Source organism: Periplaneta americana, chromosome 8 (assembly GCF_040183065.1).
Source record: "Periplaneta americana isolate PAMFEO1 chromosome 8, P.americana_PAMFEO1_priV1, whole genome shotgun sequence".
NCBI lineage: Eukaryota > Metazoa > Arthropoda > Insecta > Blattodea > Blattidae > Periplaneta > Periplaneta americana.
Window position 1 is genome coordinate 179108051 of NC_091124.1, and position 21873 is coordinate 179129923.

The window sequence follows — 21873 nt, forward strand, 5'->3', positions numbered from 1 at the left end:
TTAAAGAATCCGCAGGTTCATTGCCACCCTCACGTAAGCCCGCCATCGGTCCCTACACTGAGCAAGATTAATCCAGTCTCTATCATCATATCCCACCTCCCTAAAATCCATTTTAATATTATCCTCCCATCTACGTCTCGACCTCCCCAAATGTCTTTTTTCCTCCGGCCTCACAACTAACATTCTATATGCATTTCTGGATTCGCCCATACGTGCTACATACCCTGCCCATTTCAAACGTCTGGATTTAATGTTCCTAATTATGTCAGGTGAAGAATACAATGCGTGCACTTCTGCGTTATGTAACTTTCTTCATTCTCCTGTAACTTCATCCCTCTTAGCCCCAAATATTTTCCTAAGAACCTTATTCTCAAACACCCTTAACCTATGTTCCTCTCTCAAAGTGAGAGTCCAAGTTTCACTACCATACAGAACAACCGGTAATATAACTGTTTTATAAATTCTAACTTTCAGATCTTTTGACAGCAAACTGGATGACAAAAGGTTCTCAATCGATTAATAACAGACATTTCCCATATTTATTCTGTGTTTAATTTCCTCCCGATTATCATTTATATTTGTTACTGTTGCTCCAAGATATTTGAATTTTTCCACCTTTTCGAAAGATAAACCTCCAATTTTTATATTTCCATTTCATAGTGTTTCATACCATGAAGGATTAAATTATTTTGCACCTTTAGCACTGACTTTATGAACAACAGAGCTTAATGCAGGAGTGGGTCGTCCATTGTCCAAATACTTCTCTTTTCAATGTCATTACGACGCGAAAACTGACAACGTAACAGTTTACTTATTATATCAGTCATAATATAATATTATTGTTATCACTTACATTAACTATAAATCACCAAATATACGTAACATTAATATACAGTACGTACTTGCAAAAATCACATTTTCTAAAATACACTGTTAAAAAAAATATTTTAAAACACACTGTTTAAAAACTGTTATACTACTCGTAACAATCTACGTTCCAACTCGTGAAACTTTCAAACAGAAATTTCGCAAATCGTAGGTGTTCGATAATGCTCGTGGGTTCTCGTTAGGGCAGGCAGAATTCTAGCGCGCTGGCTTAAGCATAGAACGCATGCGCTAAGAAAGCATTTATAATAGCGATCTCTTTTAATGCTTACTCCAGGGCCAGCTTTGAAGTTACGTGGAAGGTCGGCTAACTTCGCTTCTGCCTACCTTCTGACGCATCGTGATCTGTCCAGTGTATTCTTGTCGCATAAATCGAACTGCCAGTAGTAAGCAACGTCCAACTAACCCTAAAAAAATCCCATTCATAGTTAATTGAAGAATTTCTAAGCATCTAGACAAGAGTATATAATTATATAAGGTTTTCCAAATGTGTTGGGGTAGTTAATAAATATCCACTTTTAGGTATTTCTAAATATGTTGAGGTAGGCTTAGCCTGCCCTGAGGAGCCGCCTCTGATGTCCGAGTAATTTTATCTTTTCGGATCGAGCAGAAGTGAAGATTGAATTTACAGTACGTAAGGTACTCTTTTACAGAGTAGGTACAGAATTATTTAAACATGAGTTACTAGTACGAAGGACGAAACTGGTAATTGGAATTACACACATTAGAACTGAAGCCTGTATCGAAACGAACCGCCACCATGTTGAAAAATGTGTTTAAATATCCATATTATGATTATTTTTCAATTTAACTTCATTCTCTATAGTATGTATGTATTTATTCACACTGCAAATGGGTATATACCCGGTGGCAGTGGTGTACGCTAATGTGCTATAGACAGTATAATAGTCCACACCTGTGGAGTAACGGTCAGCGCGTCTGGCCGCGAAACCAGGTGGCCCGGGTTCGATTCCCGGTCGGGGCAAGTTACCTGGTTGAGGTTTTTTCCGGGGTTTTTCCTCAACCCAATATGAGCAAATGCTGGGTAACTTTCGGTGGTGGACCCCGGACTCATTTCACCGGCATTATCACCTTCATCTCATTCAGACGCTAAATAACCTAAGATGTTGATAAAGCGTCGTAATACAACCTACTAAAAAAATAGACAGTATAATATACACTGCATAATAAATACGTCAGTTCGTGAGTAAAAACACTCATTGTTAATACTGTACTGTATTCTGATTAAACAAAAACGTAATGAAAATTATCAATCTCAAAATTGTGATATTTCCTAGTTTACGTAAATGGATGAACTACTTTTCTTCCCTCCTATACCTAGTAAAGTGATTTGTTTGTATATTACGCCAGTATCATTGAACTCCAGTCGTGGAAGAGGGTAGCAAACGGCGTTGATCCAGAGGTATAGCCAAGTTAAGATTAAAAATGTTAGTAAAAATAAAATGATGTCCCTGTACTACTAGTAACATTATTTCCACTTACTAACAGTACAAGTATTGCATTATTGTCGTAACATTCTCTATGAACTACCCTTTTTCCTCACTCCGCGCTCGTCTTCTCCTGAGTCACAGACTCGAATGGTTATTGATCTCACGCTTCAGTTAGTTTGAGAAAACAATATTTTATTTTTAATTTCCTTCCATGATTAATCATTTATTTAAATTATATAAAATTGGCCGTCGTCCATTTGTTGTCCCTATAGTAGTGGGCTATCTGAATCATCTGTAATACTAAGTAAAATTAAGGTCATAATATCAGCCAAATGACTCCAGGGTCTAGCCTCGAAAATTACCCACCATTTGCTCTTAATTTGCGAGAATACCACGGAAACCATGTAACTTGTCCTAACCAGAATTTGAACTCGGGTCCGCTTGTTTCACGATCACGCATGTTAACTGATTTATAATCCAATGAGATGTAGGGGACGGTGCATATCTCTGGAGATCACTTGACAAGTACACATTGCAGGCTTTCCTATTCCTGCATTATTAGTTTTATTATTATTATTATTATTATTATTATTATTATTATTATTATTATTACTACTACTACTACTACTACTACTACTACTACTATTTGCATATTAGTATTATCACTTTCTTATTCTTCTTCACCACCACCACCACCACCACCACCACCACCACCACCACCACCATCATCATCATCATCATAATCATCATTTTTATCAGTTTTATACAGAGTGCGTCAGAAAGAACGGATGGATTTCACATGGCAAGAAAATTGTAAAGATTCATCAAATCAAAAATTTATTGTTATCAACATATTCACCAATACATGCAGTTTATTTATGGAAAACAACATTATCCATATGATGTCCTTGGCTTTCAATACAGGCATCGAGGCGTTTTCTGATGTTCGCCATCACTTTCACAGTCATAGCTGGTGCAATTGCCACGATTTCTTCGCGAATCGCTGTCTTCAGTTCGTCCAGTGTATGTGATCGATGTTTACAAACTTACGCCTTCAAATGGTCCCAAAGAAAGAAGTCGCAGGGCGCGAGATCTTACCGTAGCCTCGGACAATCTCAGTGCAATAGAATTTCGTCCAGGTGATTTCTTCTTTAATGTTGAACCTGTGATACGAAATGAAGCCACCCACCGCAAAATTGTATTCCGAGTTGGAATCCTAGCGTGACATCCGATGTCGAAATGAGTCCTGAGTGGCGATCACAGACTCTTCATTTTTCAAAAATGTCTCTACGATGAAAGCACGTTGTACACCAGACCAACACCATATTCTCAACTGAAACTGCATTCTATGGCTGACCCAACAGTCGTGGTCCCCCTCACTATATCTCTCTCCTCGTTGCGTATCGATAGTTTGAAATCCATCCGTTCTTTCTGACGCACCCTTTACTTGGAACTTTGAACATACTGGTTGAAACCTCATAAGTGAAACCAATAAGACATCACTCATGAGGCAACTAAGCCAAGAGGTAATGGGGTAGGGTGGCCACTTCCTTTCCTCCTCCATATATCGCTGACTAATAACATAATATTCACTATTCCGATTTGAGATGTATGCAACAATTGTTCTTCCTCTGACACAAATCGTCAAATGAGATAGATGCACTACCTGATAATAGAACAGTGTTGGGCAGAATTATGCACTCTGTGCTTGCACGGTGTACTACTAGAGAAGTGTGCCTATAGAGTGCACGAAAACCGGTTTATTCAAGTTGCGGTACGTACTGTATGTTTCAAAAGAAAATGTTATTCTACCAAACTAAGTAAGAACACAAAGTAATGAAACACTTCCTTAAACACAAAACAAAACATGTCTGTTGCACATTAATTCATATCACTCAATTTCTCAAGATTTGGAGAAACTGTATTAGCACAAGCTATGCGAAGAACTGCCGTTAAAAGCCTATCATTTCTTGTTTGAGATTTGTTTATTTTCGTAATAGAAAATAACTGTTCACATCTATAAGTGGAACCAAATAAACACAAAACTTTCTCACACAGCTTATGCAGATTGGGAAAGTGTTCTCTTGGGAATCCGTCATAAAACAGCATAAGACTCGACCTTGAATCTTATTTCGCTCGCATCTCTCGATCACATCGCAGGTCAATCAATTCACACTATAATGAAGGGGGGACGTTATAATCAGTTGGAATCAGAACATGTAGCAAAAATACGCAAATCCATTTCCAGGCAATCTAAATCGTGGAACCTTGATGTAAATTCCTCCAATAGACCGGATAGAATACATGCGTACATTTCGAAATTTTCATTGTTCAAAATTTTTATGCGCTTAGATAAGGATGGGAAATGATATATTTCGCCCTTTTGCATTTGACGTATCCATAACAGCAATTTCTCCTTAAAAGCTGCTATTCTATCTGCAAACTGTGTAATAAGGATTTCTTTTCCCTGAAGTCCTAAATTTAGCTCAATTAAAAGCTGTAAGATCTGTTATAGCTTTTGGCACACTACAGCGCTACACTTGGAATTCCCCGTGCGCGCGGAGGGCAAATGCACTCAAACGTCCATCGCTGTAATAGAACCTCAATCAGAGGTGAACATTAACAGTAAAATTTCGAACTAAAAATATCAGGAATTATTAATAAACTAACATTTCAGACTCACAAATTACTAAATAGTACAAAAATAAAATTATACAAAGAACTAGATCTTCCTGTGGCATTATGTATTAATGGAAGTTTGACTATTACAGCCAAAAATAAATCAAGTCTGAAATCTACCGAAATAAATTTTATGCTCGACCATGCCGAAATGTAGTAATTATACACCTGGTAGCAGACCTTTAATGTATGTCATTAAAGTACACCTACTCATTAAAGGTCAGGTCTTTCAGCCAATGACGACTCAGGTTACAACTGTTCAGCCAATGACAGGTCAGATTTCTACCGTTATAAAACCGCAAGTATCGATTATTCTCGGATATGCAATCGAAAGAGAATTAGCGAAAAGTCACGGAGGCTGGAAATCCAATACTGTCGCAGAAGGTTATGTTCTGTTATTACCCAGAGACATCATTTATTTTTACTTGCATTTTTATTGTACCTGCATTTCTGAATGTACTTCACTCCCACCCCTTCACTAATGTCCTTGCTCCCGTCAGACACACAAACTTACGGCCGCTGTTGCATTCGAAGTCTTCAAGCAGTGAAGTAAACACTGCAGTGTATAGTGTGTTTCATAAATATGTTGCGTTTTCTATAGAAGAAAGATCCTATATTAATACTATCGTACTAAAAAGTTATATTCAAGAAACGATAAATTCAATTTCAGAGAATATGCTTCAAAATGTTTTTAATAATATGCGTACTGAATTGAAGCCTGCATTGCAATGAACGGCAACCATTTTCAGCAACTTGTTTAAAAATTCAGATTAGCTTTTTTTTGAATTGAGGTGCTTAGGAGCAAAGGAATGCTAGTGACATTTGTAATAACATGAGTTAAGTGCATCCAGTGTAAGCTAAAGTATCTAAAATTTTAGTGGCAAAGGGATATTTTAATCGCATCACACATTAAAATTTAAATAAAAAAATTTCACCGATTTTACGAAAGCTTAAATATTTAAACCCCATTTTCTCAAAAGTAACTTAAGTGCACTTCCAGCCCTTTACTTATGACCCCCTCAATTTAAATGGACTCTCTATATTTTATGATAACATCAATAATTAATGTGCTAAATAAAGTAGACATTACATAACGAACATAGCCGCCTCAAAAGTTGAGTTTTTTTTTTTTTTAATTGTTACTACTCTACTGTATTTTGATAAATTCCGTAAAAGTGATGATCAAACTGAAAATCGTAATATCGTATTTCCCTACAACATAGATGGATGCACTACTTTTCTCTCCTCCTATAGCTAGTAAAATGATTTGTTTACATATTGCACTAGTAACATCAAACTCCTGTAATGGAAGGGGGCAACAGTGTTTCCGAGTATAGCCAGGTTAATGTTAAAAATGTTGGTAAAAATAAAGTGATGCCCCTGTATAATAATTAGCGTTAATTGTAAATAATATTCAAATAAATTCAATTTGTCATCTCGTTTTTCAATGTCTAATTTAATTTTAATGTTATCTCTGTAGGTTCTTATGGCCTAGCAAGGTCAATGTGAACATCTGTTCCTCGGAAAAAATCAATACTTTCGCGTCTGCGCACATCTCACAACATACGGGACATTGGCCAAGGTCAGATACAAAGAAAATTAATAATATCAAGTTAGAAATATGGTCGAGCATAAAAAGTCGTATGAAACTCGCCTATAATGGTAATTAAGAAGCTCGTATGAAAATTATGAAATTCGCTTGCGCTCGTTTCATAAATATCCATACTCGCTTCTTAATTACCTTCATTATAGGCTCGTTGCATAATGTACTATTATGCGAAATTAGCAAACCCAACGCCGATGTTTTGGAAGAACTGAAAGTAATGAGTAATATCCAACATAAAACGAGGAGTTGAATTGAACATTTAAAGCGAATATACAGATCAAAATTCCCAAAATTAATAATGGAATATAAGCCTGCTTCAAATGGAAGAAGACAACAGTGCGATCAATGAAGAAATTGACGAATGGATTCTGAGGCCAGAACAGTTCAATAATGATCTAGATAGAAATAACGTGATCCGTCTTGACTGGACTTGATACATGCCTAAAGCTTAATTATTCTGTAATTATCATTGCCATCATCATATTTATCTTTATTGTTACACTGAATTAATAGTACATTATGCAACGAGCCTATAATGGTAGTAATTAAGACCGAAATATGTTTCTTTATGAAACGAGCGCAAGCGAGTTTCATAATTTTCATACGAGCGTCTTAATTACCATTATAGGCAAGTTTCATACGACTTTTTATGCTCGACCATATTTCTAACTTGAAAGTATTCAAAATTATGGTTATGTGCGAACTGACCTGAATTGTGAGATGTGCGCAGACGCGAAAGTATTGATTTTTTCCGAGGCCGAATGTCATTGACCTTGATAGAGAATAAGATGAACATTACTCTGATATAACCTGGAAATTGATTTAGAATTGAAAAACGAGATGACAAATTGAATTTATTTGAATATTATTTACAATTAACGCTAATTATTATAGTGACAGAACATAACCTTCTGCGACAGTATTGGATTTGCAGCCTCCGTGTCTTTTGATTGCATATCCGAGAATAATCGATACTTGCGGTTTTATAACGGTACAAAGGTGATTTTTCATTGGCTGAACACCTGAACTTTAATGAATAGGTGTACTTTAATGAGGTGCATTAAAGGGCTACTGCCAGGTATATAATTACTACATTTCGGCATGGTCGAGCATAAATTATTTTAATAGTGTTGAATATTTAATAACTGCATATACTCTTTTGTAGAATTTTCAGAAAAAGTAACAGAAGTTTCACTTATGCAAAAAGCTCTCCTATTCAAATAATAAATTCGAAACAAGTTTATATCATTTCCACGCTGAAAGATTTCATACCTGTTTCAATTATAGAACTACCACAGAAAGTAATTTCTGCTAATACAGTTTTTATCTCAAATTATGAAAAATATGTTATAGCCTAATTTTTATTCATGAACTTTCTGGTGTATTAATAATGATGATTTTATTTTAATAACTAGCCGTACCCGTGCGCTCCGCTGCACCCGTTAGAAATAAATATAAAGTAATTACATAATTAAAATAGGACATTTGATCCAGGGAACATTCGTGTTTGATAGAAGGATAAATCGTTTAATATGTTATTTAATTTAAATTGCATCCAAATAATTAAATTGCGATCATTTTGGTCCAGAGACACTCATTTGGTGCAATGACAATTCCTTTAACATGTTTCTTAATTTTTATTACATGCAACCATAGTTTAATGAAGATTGACATCATTTAGATTATTATATCAGAAGTTACTGTAATAACATTATAGCATTATGTCCATCTAGAGAAACTACACTTTCCAATGGTGAAATAATAATTAATTATACAAATCGGTTAATTTAGCTTCCGATATTACTTCATACAAACACAGAAACATTCTCTTTAGGCTATCTTTCATAACTTTCGATTGTTGCTGTCCAAGGCCCCTTATAAACGAAGTAATTTGTTTTTTAATTCATTACACGGCCTTAGATGGCAGTTATTTTAATTTTAAAACTCATTTATCTCATTAAATATCAGTCCTATCAAAATTTTTAAAGGAATACAACTTATCGAAAATTATTTTTAAAGAAACGTTTGTTATGTAACTTTTCACAAAAATCAATAATAAGCGAGATATTTCGATTTATTTAATTCAGGCGCCCTTATGACCCCCCTTTTAAATAATGTATTTTGAATGCCATAGAGCCTAAAATCTAAGTTACTACGAACTTAATTTATATTCCAATTTTCATCGAAATCCGTTCAGCAATTATCGCGTGAAAAGGTAACAAACATACATACATACATACATACATACATACATACATACATACATACATACATATATATACATACATACATACATACATACATACATACATACAGACAGACAGACAGACATACAAACAAAAATTTCAAAAAACCGATTTTCGATTTCAGGGTGGTTAATTATATATGTTAGGACCAATTATTTTTGGAAAATCAAAAATTACCAGAAAAATTTCGGCTACAGATTTATTATTAGTATAGATGATTTATTTGAGTTGGCAGAGTTAAGGCCGTAAGGCCTTCTCTTTCGCTCAACCAGCAAAAAGTATTGTGAGATGTTTCAAGTAAAAAACGCCTAATAGAGAACAATAAATAATAGAAATTATAACTTTTCGATAAAAGTAATGGCATTTATTTCAGTTCTTTTCGGCCATAAAGTGTGCATGCATATAATCTAATCTTTCACGAAGGAATACATACATGTTCTTTATCTAAAATCACCTGAAAAACTTGTTTTGTAAACACGAGTTCTTCTACTACATGTTTTTTTTTTTTTTTTTTTTTTTCCACAAGATTTTTTTTTTTTTTTTTTTTTTTTTATTAAAACAGATACAGAACAAAGACTTCATAAAATTATTTTAGAGGTAACTTAACCCCAGATATAGATGTCATTCTGCAAAACCGTTCTACAAAAGGCATTATGGTAACAAGCATTCTGAAAATTAAATTTTTTCTCTTATATACCTTGTAAAAAATTCTCAACACACCATTGAAAAGTGAATCCCGAGACAACAGTAAATCAATGTTCTCTCTTCAAACTCAATTTTACATATCTAATCGTCTTAGAAAGATCAGAAATTTGACACTAAACATAATCTCAATAATATCTTATCTTTCTTACAACATTTTCTCAAACATTATGTAAACTGAAACAGTTTCACATTATGTGAAACTTAATTCCTACAAGTTCATAATTACTCTTTTACATTCTTAAACTGTGTTGCAAGAGCATACTACATTGCTATCCTAGATGCCCAATGCAATCTGATAGTATAATTATTTTGAAACTTATCGTCAATAACCTCAGTTAACTTCATGGCTTGAACTTTTCACTCTAATTCATCTTCATTGTCAAAATATACCATATAGTTTCAATAGTTAACAGAATTAAAGTTCTATGCTATTAACTGTAAAATTAAAATTACATAAAATCATACTGTAATTCCTGGCATATCATTATAGCTACATTACGAGAACCTGTGATGTTGAATGAATAAGTTATATACTTACATTATTTTTTTTAAACTGAGAATAACTGAAATTAAGTTAATCTATTACCTCAAAATTCTCCTTATTTCACTAATAACAACATATTTACATACATTTAAATATTGAATATAAGTTGAGGTAAAATGTACACTAAATATTGTTCAGTGTTGGTTTAATATTACCAATGAGCGAGCATGCAATGGTTAGAGAACAAAACAACAAGGGGAACACGTTTGTAATCCCTGAATTAAACTAAATTGAGTGAGCTATTCAGTTGTAATAGTTTGAGTTCTTTTAAAATTTGGGATGATTTGTCGTCCTTCATTTCCAACTTGGCTGCCTCTTCTTTCAACATATGTAGGAATTCTTCCATTTTGTGCAAGGACTTTGTCAACTGGTAGTGCAGGAATCCTGAAGCAAGCCATACCGTTACAAATTTGTTTTGTTTTATTGGTGGGTCTAATACCAATAATGTTTGGAACCAATCATGTAGTTGCGAATCTGGCCATACTTTTACTAGTAAAGCTTTTGCTCCTTCCCATATGGTTTTCGCAGCACCACAATTTGTGACACGATGTTTCAGTGTGTCTAACCACCCACACTTTTTGCATGCCGGGGAGTCTGTTAAATTATGGCGATGTCTCTTTTCTTCAGTCGGTATAATCTGGTTGAGATAGCAATATACTGTTGTCTTCCATGCAGTCGGGATGTTTGCCATATGCAAATTGCGCCATATATTTCCCCATTTTTGGTTTGGCAACTTTTCCACGATACGTGGCGTTTGCACGGCTTTCTTCATGAGGTAAGTGTAGATAGTCTTGGTGTTTTGATTCTTTTCATTCGTGACTGTTGTTGGTGGATATGACTCTATTATTTCCCAAATCATTTTCAGCGAGTGCGGTAAGGTGGTAGTTTTACTGCATAGTAGTGGAATGTGGTCTTGCCAGAATTTGTTGTCCATGGGATCGCTTTCATCGTGTTTCGCGCGAAGAATATTCCGTGTCAAAAGGGCCTGACTTTTCTCTTTTATTGCTGTCAGCTGTAAACCTCCTTTCGTTATTGGTAGATGCAACTGCGTTTTCGGAAGCTTGTAAAAATATCCTTTCCAGACATAGAAGCTGATTGCTCTGTCTAGCACTGTGGAGTATTTGGAAGAAAGAGGCAAAATCTGTGCTAGATACCACAGTTTGGACAGGCAAAATACGTTTATGTGCCATATCCTCTCAAGGAGATTGAGGTTTCTATGTATATGCTGAAACATTGTTGCTCGAGTTCTTGCAGACGTAATGGACCAATTGATGTCAACCATTTCTTTGAAGGATGCACATACTGTCAATCCTAAAATCTTTGCTTTTCTTTTTATAGGGATATGATTAACAGTGTGTGTAGCAGCCCAGTTGCCTAATGGTACTAATGATGACTTCTGTACATTTATTTGTGCACAGGATGCCATACTATATGTGTGTAGAATCTGTGGTAATTTTGTACACTCGTCTTCATCTCGGAGTAGGATTACAACATCGTCTGCATAAGCCCGGATCGTGAACATGTTGCACGTGGTTCGTCCAGCTTGTAAGGTGTTATGTGACATTCTAATAAGTGGTTCTATACCAATAGCGAATAGGCACATTGATAGAGGGCATCCTTGTCGTACCGATGATGCAATTGGGATACGTTTCGTAAAGAAACCGTTCACTTGAATTTTGGAGTATGCACTACCATACAAGCTACTTATAGCATTAACAAATTTTTCTGGTATACAGAAGTGTTTCATAACTCGTTGTAGATAGAGATGGTTCATTCTATCAAAGGCCTTATTAAAATCTATTGATAACAGTGCTGCTTTTTCATCCGGGAATTCTTCATAATATAAAATTGAATCACGAATGGTGGCAAGGTTGTGAATTATTGATTTGTCTGGTACACTGCAAGTTTGGCCTATTTCAATAATATCCGGAAAAGTTGTTTTGACTCTGCACGCTAGTATCTTCATAAATAACTTATAATCTGTGTTCAAGAGTGTAATTGGACGATATTCCGACACTGTACGTGGATTTGTAACCTTCGGGAGAAGTATTACAATCCCATCACTGAACCCCTCAACTACAATCCCTCTATCAAAAATGTAATTGAACAAGTCCACTAATGTGTCTTTAATTACATTCCATTGCATTTTGTACAATTGATATGTAAGTCCATCAGGTCCAGGGGCAGAATTCTTGGGTGCAGTTTCTATTGCCCTAAGAATTTCTTCTTCTGTAATTGGTAGCTGGAGATCGTGTTGCTGCTGCAGATTCAAGTGTCTATTCACGTGCTTAAGTAAAGTGTCTGTTTCCGTTGCAGATGTGGGAGATGCAGAATAAAGGGCTCTGAAGAAGGTTTCAATTTCTTTAATACAATCTGAATTAGATGTTAATTGTGTTCCTTCCGTTGTTTGGAGGTGGGATATATATTTAGTCCTAGCGTTGCGTTTTTCCTTTACAAGATGGTATAGGGCGCATCTTTCATCTTCGCTTACTGTTGGCGTTCTCGCACGTATCTTTACACCGTCCATGAATTTTTGTTGAAGAGCACAAATAGTCGATTTGATGTTCAGAATTTCTTGCCACTTATTACCACCCGCCTGTTGTACCGCATACAATTCATTTAACAACTGATAATAAAAATTCAGTGTGTCTCTATTTGCTTCGGCTCGAATGATACCTGCTTGTTGAAAATAAGTTTTTATTCCAGGTTTTATAATGTTTACCCACTTTTGCATGATGTTGAGTTTGGATTTGTTGGCTTTGCTTTTTAATTTTTCAAATTGTTGAGAAAATTGTTCACTAATTTCAGGAATGTGTAGTAAAGTGTTGTTCAGTTTCCAAGAGCCCTTACCATATATGGGAAGAGTAATATCAGTCTGAAGTGAGAGGAGGACACAGTCATGGTCAGAAAATGGCGTTGGAAAAACTTGTATACGGTAAATACATTTACTGTGTGTTCGAGTGATATAGAAACGATCTAATCGCGATGCTCCATTTTGTCGGCGAAAAGTATATTCGACTCTATTACCATGGAGAAGCTCCCACGTATCTACTAAATGTAAGTCTTGTGTTAGGTTTGCTAAAACCGGAGATGGATTATACTGGCCCGTTTGATCTTTCGCGTGAAGCACGCAGTTCCAGTCCCCACCTATCAATAGACAGTCATATCTGTGACGAAGGAAGAAAGGGAGTTCCTTACTTAGAAAACTTTCTCTCTGTTGGCGATGATTAGTTCCAGAAGGGAGATATACATTGAGCACCTGAATGTTATTAATCTTCATGGCTATCACTCGTCCGCTTGGATGTTTTTCGATGGCATCAACCGTAAGTCCACAACGATAAATAACTGCCGTACCACGATTTTCATCACCAGTGTTAACAACATAATTGTACTGCGGTCCTATGAAATCAAAGTTTTCGGTATTCACTTCCTGCAACAATAGAATATCTATGCTATTTTGTCTTATGAATGCATTGAGTAACGACTGTTTATTTTTACTTTGTAAACAATTTATGTTTAATGTTGCATAATTACGTAGTAGCACCATATATTGAATTAAATAAAGTAGTACAAGTACTGACTTGCCGTAGGATATGGATATCCCCGTCTGCATATTCTACGTCCCAAAATTATTTATGGCTAACCGTCGTTAAGGGATTCTCCAGCCCTAACGTTTTTATCCTCCTTCGGAAGAGATTTTCCATCAGGACCGTCCTTCTTACTGCCGTCTTTGGTGCGACCGTAGATTGCGTAGGGGTGAGGTCTTGGACTGTTCTTGACCTTATTGCTAGGATACGTGGTTGATGTGTTCTTTTCGCTGGAGCTGCTGCCAGACGCCGCCCCATCTTCGCGACTTCTCAGACGTGGGTCCCGTGTAAACTCATTTTGCGCCATAGGTTTAAGTTTCTTAGATGGTGTTTCGTTCGTTTCGGTAGGTTGCCCTATTTTTTTTTCTTCGAGATCGAGTGTGGATTCCCCAAGATGCAGAGGTGTTTTTATTCCAGATGAAATATTCGTTATTTCCACGTCATCGGCGATAACTGCAAGTTGTTCCATATCCTGTGCACGATCAGCTGCATCATTTGCTGTATACTCTGTGGTGTCCATGATATTTTGTTCATCTTCGGTAGTCACTGTTTTTGTTGCCTCAGTCTCTGATGCGGTGTCGGTTTCCTCTTCTACAGGTGCGTCACGTTGCGTGGGCCGTTCCGTCGTTTGCTCCTCGCGTTGCTGAACGACTGTTCCCGAAACAATGTCACTTAATAACAGTTGTCTTGGTTTAACATTAACATTAAAGGTAGTTTTCCTCTGAGGGCAGTCTTCTTTTTTATGATTGGGCTCATGGCACACATAGCACAAAATTGGTTGTCCCACATACGTGATGTGTGCGTTATATCCAGCAATGGCTATCGATCCTGGAATATGCTTCTTGATTTCCATTTTTACCGCACGAACGCCATTGTTAACTGGGAAAGGATAAGCTGTGCTCCACTGTTCTTGTCGCACTGAATGAACTACACCATACGTGTTTAACACTGTTTGAATTAATGAACTCGGCACCTCCGGGGGTAAATTAAACACTCGGACAGTTACGGATGGAACATCTGCCTTGCTTACTTTCACTTGCGTTTGTTCACCATTATTATATTTGAAATCCGTTGTACCTTCATGTTTGTGTATCAGTTTTTCGTATATCGTGGGCGATATCACTTTTATGTATAATGATTTTTCTTGTGTATTTAATTGCAACATTTCTACCTGTTCTGTGTTTAATTTGAGAGTTTGTTGTATCCAAAGATGTACATCCATTGCCATAGGACGAGTAGCACTACTGTCAAATTGTACTTTAATTGTATTTAGACGTCGAATTGTAGACATGTTTGGTTTTCCTGTTGTCACTTTTCTTTACTACGAAGAAGAAGAAGAAGAAAAAAAACTAAAAAACACGCGAAAGTATTCGTAGAATGTAAACACTGCACGAAAATACTCCGGTGTAATGCAACACTAGTCTACAGTATACACACACTCCGCGTACACGAACTCACTAGATAACCGCTCCCGTAACCTCGACCTTACTCTGCCGTGGTTGAAGCGAGACTCGCAAACATGTTCAACCGGTTGAGAAAAAAGAAAGTGATCTCAGATACAAGAGCACTCAATACAGAAACCTCAGTAAGTAAATTCTTATGAACGTGTTATGTTAACACTGCTCTTCAGTATTTCCTTTTTATAGTTGTTTTAACACCACTTTCGACTTTACAGGTTGTATTTTATCTCAGACATTGCTAGAACTGAATTGCAAATACGAACAGAAAAATAATAATTGTTAGCGATGGAAGCGTTATCACTGTTATTTTTTTTTTGCAACTTTATCTCATAAAAAATAAAATTATGAATTATCTCAATCACGTTGATCATTTTCAGAAATTAAAAATGTGGTCGTTATTGTATTATGGATGGACGATATTTCTTGGAGTAGATAAGAAAAAGTTAACTCTAATACGTTGCTTCACTTTTTAACATGTCTTTCATGCTCGTAAATTTATTCCAACAAGAATGCAGAGCTGTTATTCCAGCTTGTCTTCGTTGTCGTTGACATTCTGTGCTACAACTTTCACATCCTGATCTGTTTGAAATTTCACTCCAACCAGTATCCTTTGAACTGAGGAAAAGATGCAAGTCTGAAGGAGCTTAATCTGGTAAATGAAGTAGGTAGGTGTCCAAGCGGATTTGGAAAAGCAGCTGTCAATTTTACACTTCACAGGTACAAAACTGGAGTATTTTGAAAGTAAAGACTGCAATCATAATAGTACATTATGCAACGAGCCTATAATGATAGTAATTAAGACGCGAGGTTGTTTATGAAACGACCGCAAGCGAGTTTCATAATTTTCATACGAGCGTCTTAATTACCATTATAGGCAAGTTTCATACGACTTTTTATGCTCGACCATATTTCTAACTTGAAATTATTCATAAGTATTCATGTTATTGTTATGTGACTGAGGAGCGAACTGACCTTGTGCAATCTCGTAAATTGTGAGATGTGCGCAGACGCGAAAGTATTGATTTTTTCCGGGAAAAGAATGTCGACGACCTTGATATAATCTAGAGAGTAAGATAAACGTTAAACTTGATATAACCTTGAAATTTAATTCGACATTGAAAAACGAGATGACAAATTGAGTTTATTTGAATATCATTTACAATTAACGCTAATTATTATAGTAACAGAACATAACCTTCTGCAACAGTATTGGATTTCCAGCCTGCGTGACGTTTTGCTAGTTGTCTTTCGATTACATATCCGAGAATAATCGAAAACCTGAACTTTAATGAATAGGTGTATTTTAATGATATGCATTAAAGGACTGCTACCAGGTGTATAATTACTACATTTCGGCATGGTCGAGCATAAATTTAATTAAAAAACTACAGTGTATTCAATTGAGAAATTAAACAGAAGTGAACACAAAGATGTGGATTAGACGTCATTAGTTACTGAATTCATTGCTTCAAAATAATTACGGAACAGAGTTCTGATTTATATACCGGCTGTTATAATGTTGTAAAATATGAAATTATTAAACAGATGTTTCAAAATATTATGGTTCAAATTTTTTCAAGTAATACATACTTAAGAGAATTATTTCAATGAAAGACGGGAAGCAAGTCTTACACCTAGGAATAAAAAGAGAGGTTACTTGAAGGAAAAACTGAATGAGGTAGAAACAAATAGTAAGAATAAAAACATTCGGGATCTATATAAGGGTATAAAGGAATTTAAAAACGGATATCAGGCAAGGGTAAACGTGATCAAGGATGAGAATGGTGACTTGCTTGCAGACTCATTCAATCCTGAACAGATGGAAAAACTGTTTTGTGCAACTACTAAATATACATAGCCCAAATACAAATGTTCGGGACGAAATTCAAACACAAACTGCTGAGTCATTTATACCCGAACCAACAATATCTGAAGTAGAAATTGCGATAGAAAATCTGAAAAAGTACAAGTCTTCAGGTATTGATCAAATTCCAGCAGAATTAATCCAAGGGGGTGGAAGCGCATTATCTAGCGAAATTTATAAACTTGTACTTGCTATTTGGGAAAAGGAAATTGTACCAGAAGAATGGAAGGAGTCCAAAATCATACCTATTTTTAAGAAAGGGGACAAGACTAATTGTAGTACCGTTCGAGGAATATCACTTTTATTGACGTCGTACAAAATTTTGTCGAATATCCTCTTCAGAAGATTAACTCCTTATGTAGATGAAATTATTGGGTATCATCAGTGTGGTTTTAGGCGTAATAGATCGACTATTGATAAGATTTTTTGTATTCGACAGATATTTGAGAAAAAATGGGAATATAAGGGTACAGTACATCAGTAAAAGTAATATAAATCATATGATATTCTGCACCTATAAAAATTAAATAATAGACCTATAACAAATAATAAAGATAATTAGTTTTATCTTATGCAGTTTAGATAATGAGGCCTATTTAATTAATTGTTATGTAATATTACACATTATGCTCTTCTATTATTATTATTATTATTATTATTATTATTATTATTATTATTATTATTATTATTATTGTTAATAGATAACATGTTACACTCATACAAAAATTCAACAAGATATCAAAGCATGTTTTGCAGCTTATACCTCTCTAATAAATAAGATTAATTATAAAATACTACAATAAATGACAAATCTAGACTCTCCTTATCTTATATATTTGCAGATAATAATTACTAGGCCTATATAATAATAATAATAATAATAATAATAATAATAATAATAATAATAATAATCATCATCATCATCATCCGTGGCGCTATAGCCCGTGAAGGACCTAGACCGACCAGTCGGCTGCTGGCCTCACGCCCACATGCCGAAGCAGAGGTGGACAATCATCGAACCAGAATGGAGGTATCGTGTGGTTAGCACGATGATCCCCCCAGCCGTTATAGCTGGCATTCGCAACCTGATTTCGCTACCTATCGTAGCTCCCCAAGTGCATCACGACGCTGGGTGGGCACCGGCCCCATACACTGGCCGAAATTTCATGAGAACAATTTTTCCCCCATGAGGACTCGAACCAGCGCGCATTTCGTAACGCGAGTCCTAGGCAGGATGACTTTGACCACGACGCCAAGGCGCGGGACTCACCTGACATAATTAGGAACATTAAATCCAGACGTTGATATGGGCAGGGCATATAGCACGTATGAGCGAATCCAGAAATGCATATAGAGTGTTAGTTGGGAGGCCTGAGGGAAAAAGACCTTTGGGGAGGCCGAGACGTAGATGTGAGATTAATATTAAAATGAATTTGAGGGAGGTGGGATATGATGGTTGGGACTGGATTAATCTTGCTCAGGATAGGGACCAATGGCGGGCTTATGTGAGTGCGGCAATGAACCTCCGGGTTCCTTAAAAGCCAGTAAGTAAGTATTATTGTTGTGATTTCCTGCTGATAAATGTAACCCATAACCTAGCTGAGAAATAACAGCCTGTTCATAATATGTGTATAATATTCATGCGCAAATTTGATCGTGTAACACCATTCCTCTAGCTTCTGTTATGGGTTCGCCACGCCTGATGGAACGCATTCATGTACACTTCTACTTAAACTCTTGCATATCTCTACTCCCAGTTACCTGGCAGCACGATTTCAGTTTCTCACAACAGTACGCAATCAGAATCAAGCACTTCTTTCTATCGCTCATCATAGAATGTCTTTATACTTATTTTTCTCCACAACATCATTACATCGTCTATGGAATTCTCCACTTAGTGGGATCAGGGATTGCCGAACGCTATGGAAATGTTGTCTAATGAAATTTATTTCATAACTGGTATTGATACGTTACAAGATGTGTTCATTACAGCCTTTGTCTAATAGTTTTTTTTTTTCACTGTTGGTAACTCTATAACATCTATTAGTGTTTTATGTTTGTGCTAACAGATGGAGTTACTTGTCAACAATGTGACGCTGAAACGTGTGTTCAGGTTACTGCCCAGCGACAGTCCTGATATATTGTGTTTTATATTTTTGATAATTGGATAATTAATATTAACCCAGCACACTCACATTTGTACAAATAGTAGTTTATAATTGTATTTCTTGTTTGCATTATCATCAGTTGCCTTCCTCGTTTATTAAGATTGTTGTTGTTTAGTTATCTGTCCGAAGACAGGTTTAAACCTGATAAGTGATATCAAGAAGGTACCACTTATGAGGCAACTAGGCCAGGAGATAATGGGGTAGGGTGGCCAGTTACTTTTCCCCTCCGTTGCATATATCGCCCACTAGCTACATATTACACTAGTCAGACTTCAGATGCATAAAAACAATTGTTCTTCCTCTGACACATATCGTCAAGAGAGATGTACTGCCTGATAATAGATGTACTTATCAGCCAGAACCTCAATCAGAGGATTATTTCGATTAATATTATTATTATTGATTTTAACTTTTCTCTATTTGTATATAGATTGAACATTTGTAATGATTTGTGTTCTTTTTGTTTCGTTTTGTATTGCTGTAATTGTAAATGTTCTTGTTTTGTGTCTTCGTTTTTGTGTAATTGAACGTTACTAATATTATTTTTCTTCGCTGCTGCCCATAAATGTTGCATGTGTACATATTGCTGGTTTTGTGAAAGAGAAAGCCTGATGGCCTTAATGCCACCAGAATAAATAAATAATTATTAAATTATTATTATTATTATTATTATTATTATTATTATTATTATTATTCTCTCATATTCTCTGATATAGTAATTCAAACTATTTTATATTTTCTCTCTAAACAAAATCTTTTTAATTGATTCTTTAAAATAAGGAGCATTAGCAAATTGAATATTTCGTAATTTAACTGTTATCTTATTATAGAGCCTTGAACCGAAGTTGCTACTCTGATTATAAGCTACAGTTAAGATACAATATCTGTTTTGAAAAACCATACACCTGATATACTATATGGTTTAAGCTTTATGTTTTTCATACAATTTGTCGATATCCTTATCCTTTCGCTTTTCATCATTATATATATATATATATATATATATATATATATATATATATATATATATATATATACAGGATGCAAGTGAAATAATCCTGCAGTTTGAAAGGGACGATACGGTACACTTAAACGAATAGGAAACCTATATTAGATCTTCCGATTAAATGCACAGTTAATGAAAAACTCGAGTTGGAAATGTCAGCAGTCTGGAAACATCGCCGCTAACACACTGCTCTTTCTTCTCGTAATACAGATGTAAGAGGTTAACGAACTCAGGTCTGCCTTAATTAACTACCTTCCATCTTCCTTTCCCGGCTACAATGTTGCAAGCTGGTCGCATCGGTTAGTGGCTTCAAATTAGTGGTTTTAAAATTAAATTTACATGAAAACCGTCCACGCTATTGAAATATGCCAGAGGGATAAATTATTCCTTGTTAGATTATCTATCGATATGCACAAAAATCTAGCTATAGTTACTGAATAAGATGAAGTTAAAAATTTGGGAAAAGAAAATTTTTTTTTCCTATTTTCTGTCTGTCTGTCTGTCTGTCTGTCTGTCTGACTAGCAATAGTTACGGATTAAGAGGGTGTTAAACACTTGGGAAAATATATTTTTTTTTTCTGAGAAAACTATGGTATTACACTTTTTTGTTACATACTTCATGAGCTATTCGCTCCGAAAATCTGGAGTGTTATTTCACTTCCACCCTGTATATACATATATGGAGAAGAATATAGCGCGTAAAATGGACAGAGAGGAAAAAATGAAACTGTGCTACAAATAATGAGTGCTAGATGATGTTGAAACTGATCAGGAAGAGAAAAAGGAATTGGTTGGGTCACTGGCTGAAAAGAAACTGTATACTGAAGGATACACTGAAAGAAGCGGTATACGAGAGAGAAAAGTTGCATCAAAGACATACTCAATAAAATGAAATGCAACAATTATGAACAATTTAAAAGAACAACAAGTCAAGAGGAACTTGATTTCAGGCACAAAGTGCAGCCCTTATAATTGATTGATTGATTGATTGATTGATTGATTGATTGCATGTTTACAAGTAGTGAAACTTCCTTATGGTGTGGTAAGCTTAGCGAATGATTACCGCTTTGAACGTCAAAAGAACTCGCATCCAGTTCAAATGAAAAGGAGGCAAATTTTCTTTGTCGAGAATCGAACCCGGGAGTGCCAGAAACGTAATCGCTGTAACTATGCGGAAGAAGTTGTAAATGAGGTGTATCCAAGCAAATTGGTATTTTTTCTTCCCCGAAATAGGGGCGCAGACCACCGACAATCACTGTGCATGCACCACTTACCAGCAGCTTCATCGTGGTCTTGAGGCTCACTCCCCAACGTACGTGAATATAAAATTGGACATTATAGCCGCTGCTGGCCCCGTTATATAGCCTCCTCCCTCCATCCCTGCTGCACATAAAAATTGTTCCCTGCTTCAGACTTACTTTCCACCGCGGCCCCTCCCTCCATTCGACGCGTGTTTTTTCACCGCCACGCCGTTTCGGTTCTGATGAGGCAGGGAGGGGACGACGGGTTTCACTGCGCCCCCGGCCTCGCCTGCTTTCTGCCTCTCACCGCATCTCCACCGATGTCTTACTGATTCAATTTCGATTTCATTAACCCTACGCTTTGTTCACAAAAAATATTCATCTATGTTCAGAACCTTCAAATACTGGCCTATATTGCCTTTTATTTACTG

At 35.9% G+C, this 21873-nt stretch overlaps 1 protein-coding gene across 1 annotated transcript in view; it reads right to left on the minus strand.

The window, feature by feature from the left end:
* Positions 1-21568, minus strand: part of LOC138705279 (transcription factor sma-9-like) — a 48348-nt gene extending 26780 nt beyond the window's left edge. Inside the window, exon 1 of the mRNA XM_069834124.1 lies at positions 21476-21568. Within this exon, the coding sequence (XP_069690225.1) occupies positions 21476-21487 (12 nt within the window). The 5' untranslated portion in view covers positions 21488-21568. The remainder of the gene's footprint in view (positions 1-21475) is intronic.
* Between the last annotated feature and the right edge of the window lie 305 nt (positions 21569-21873).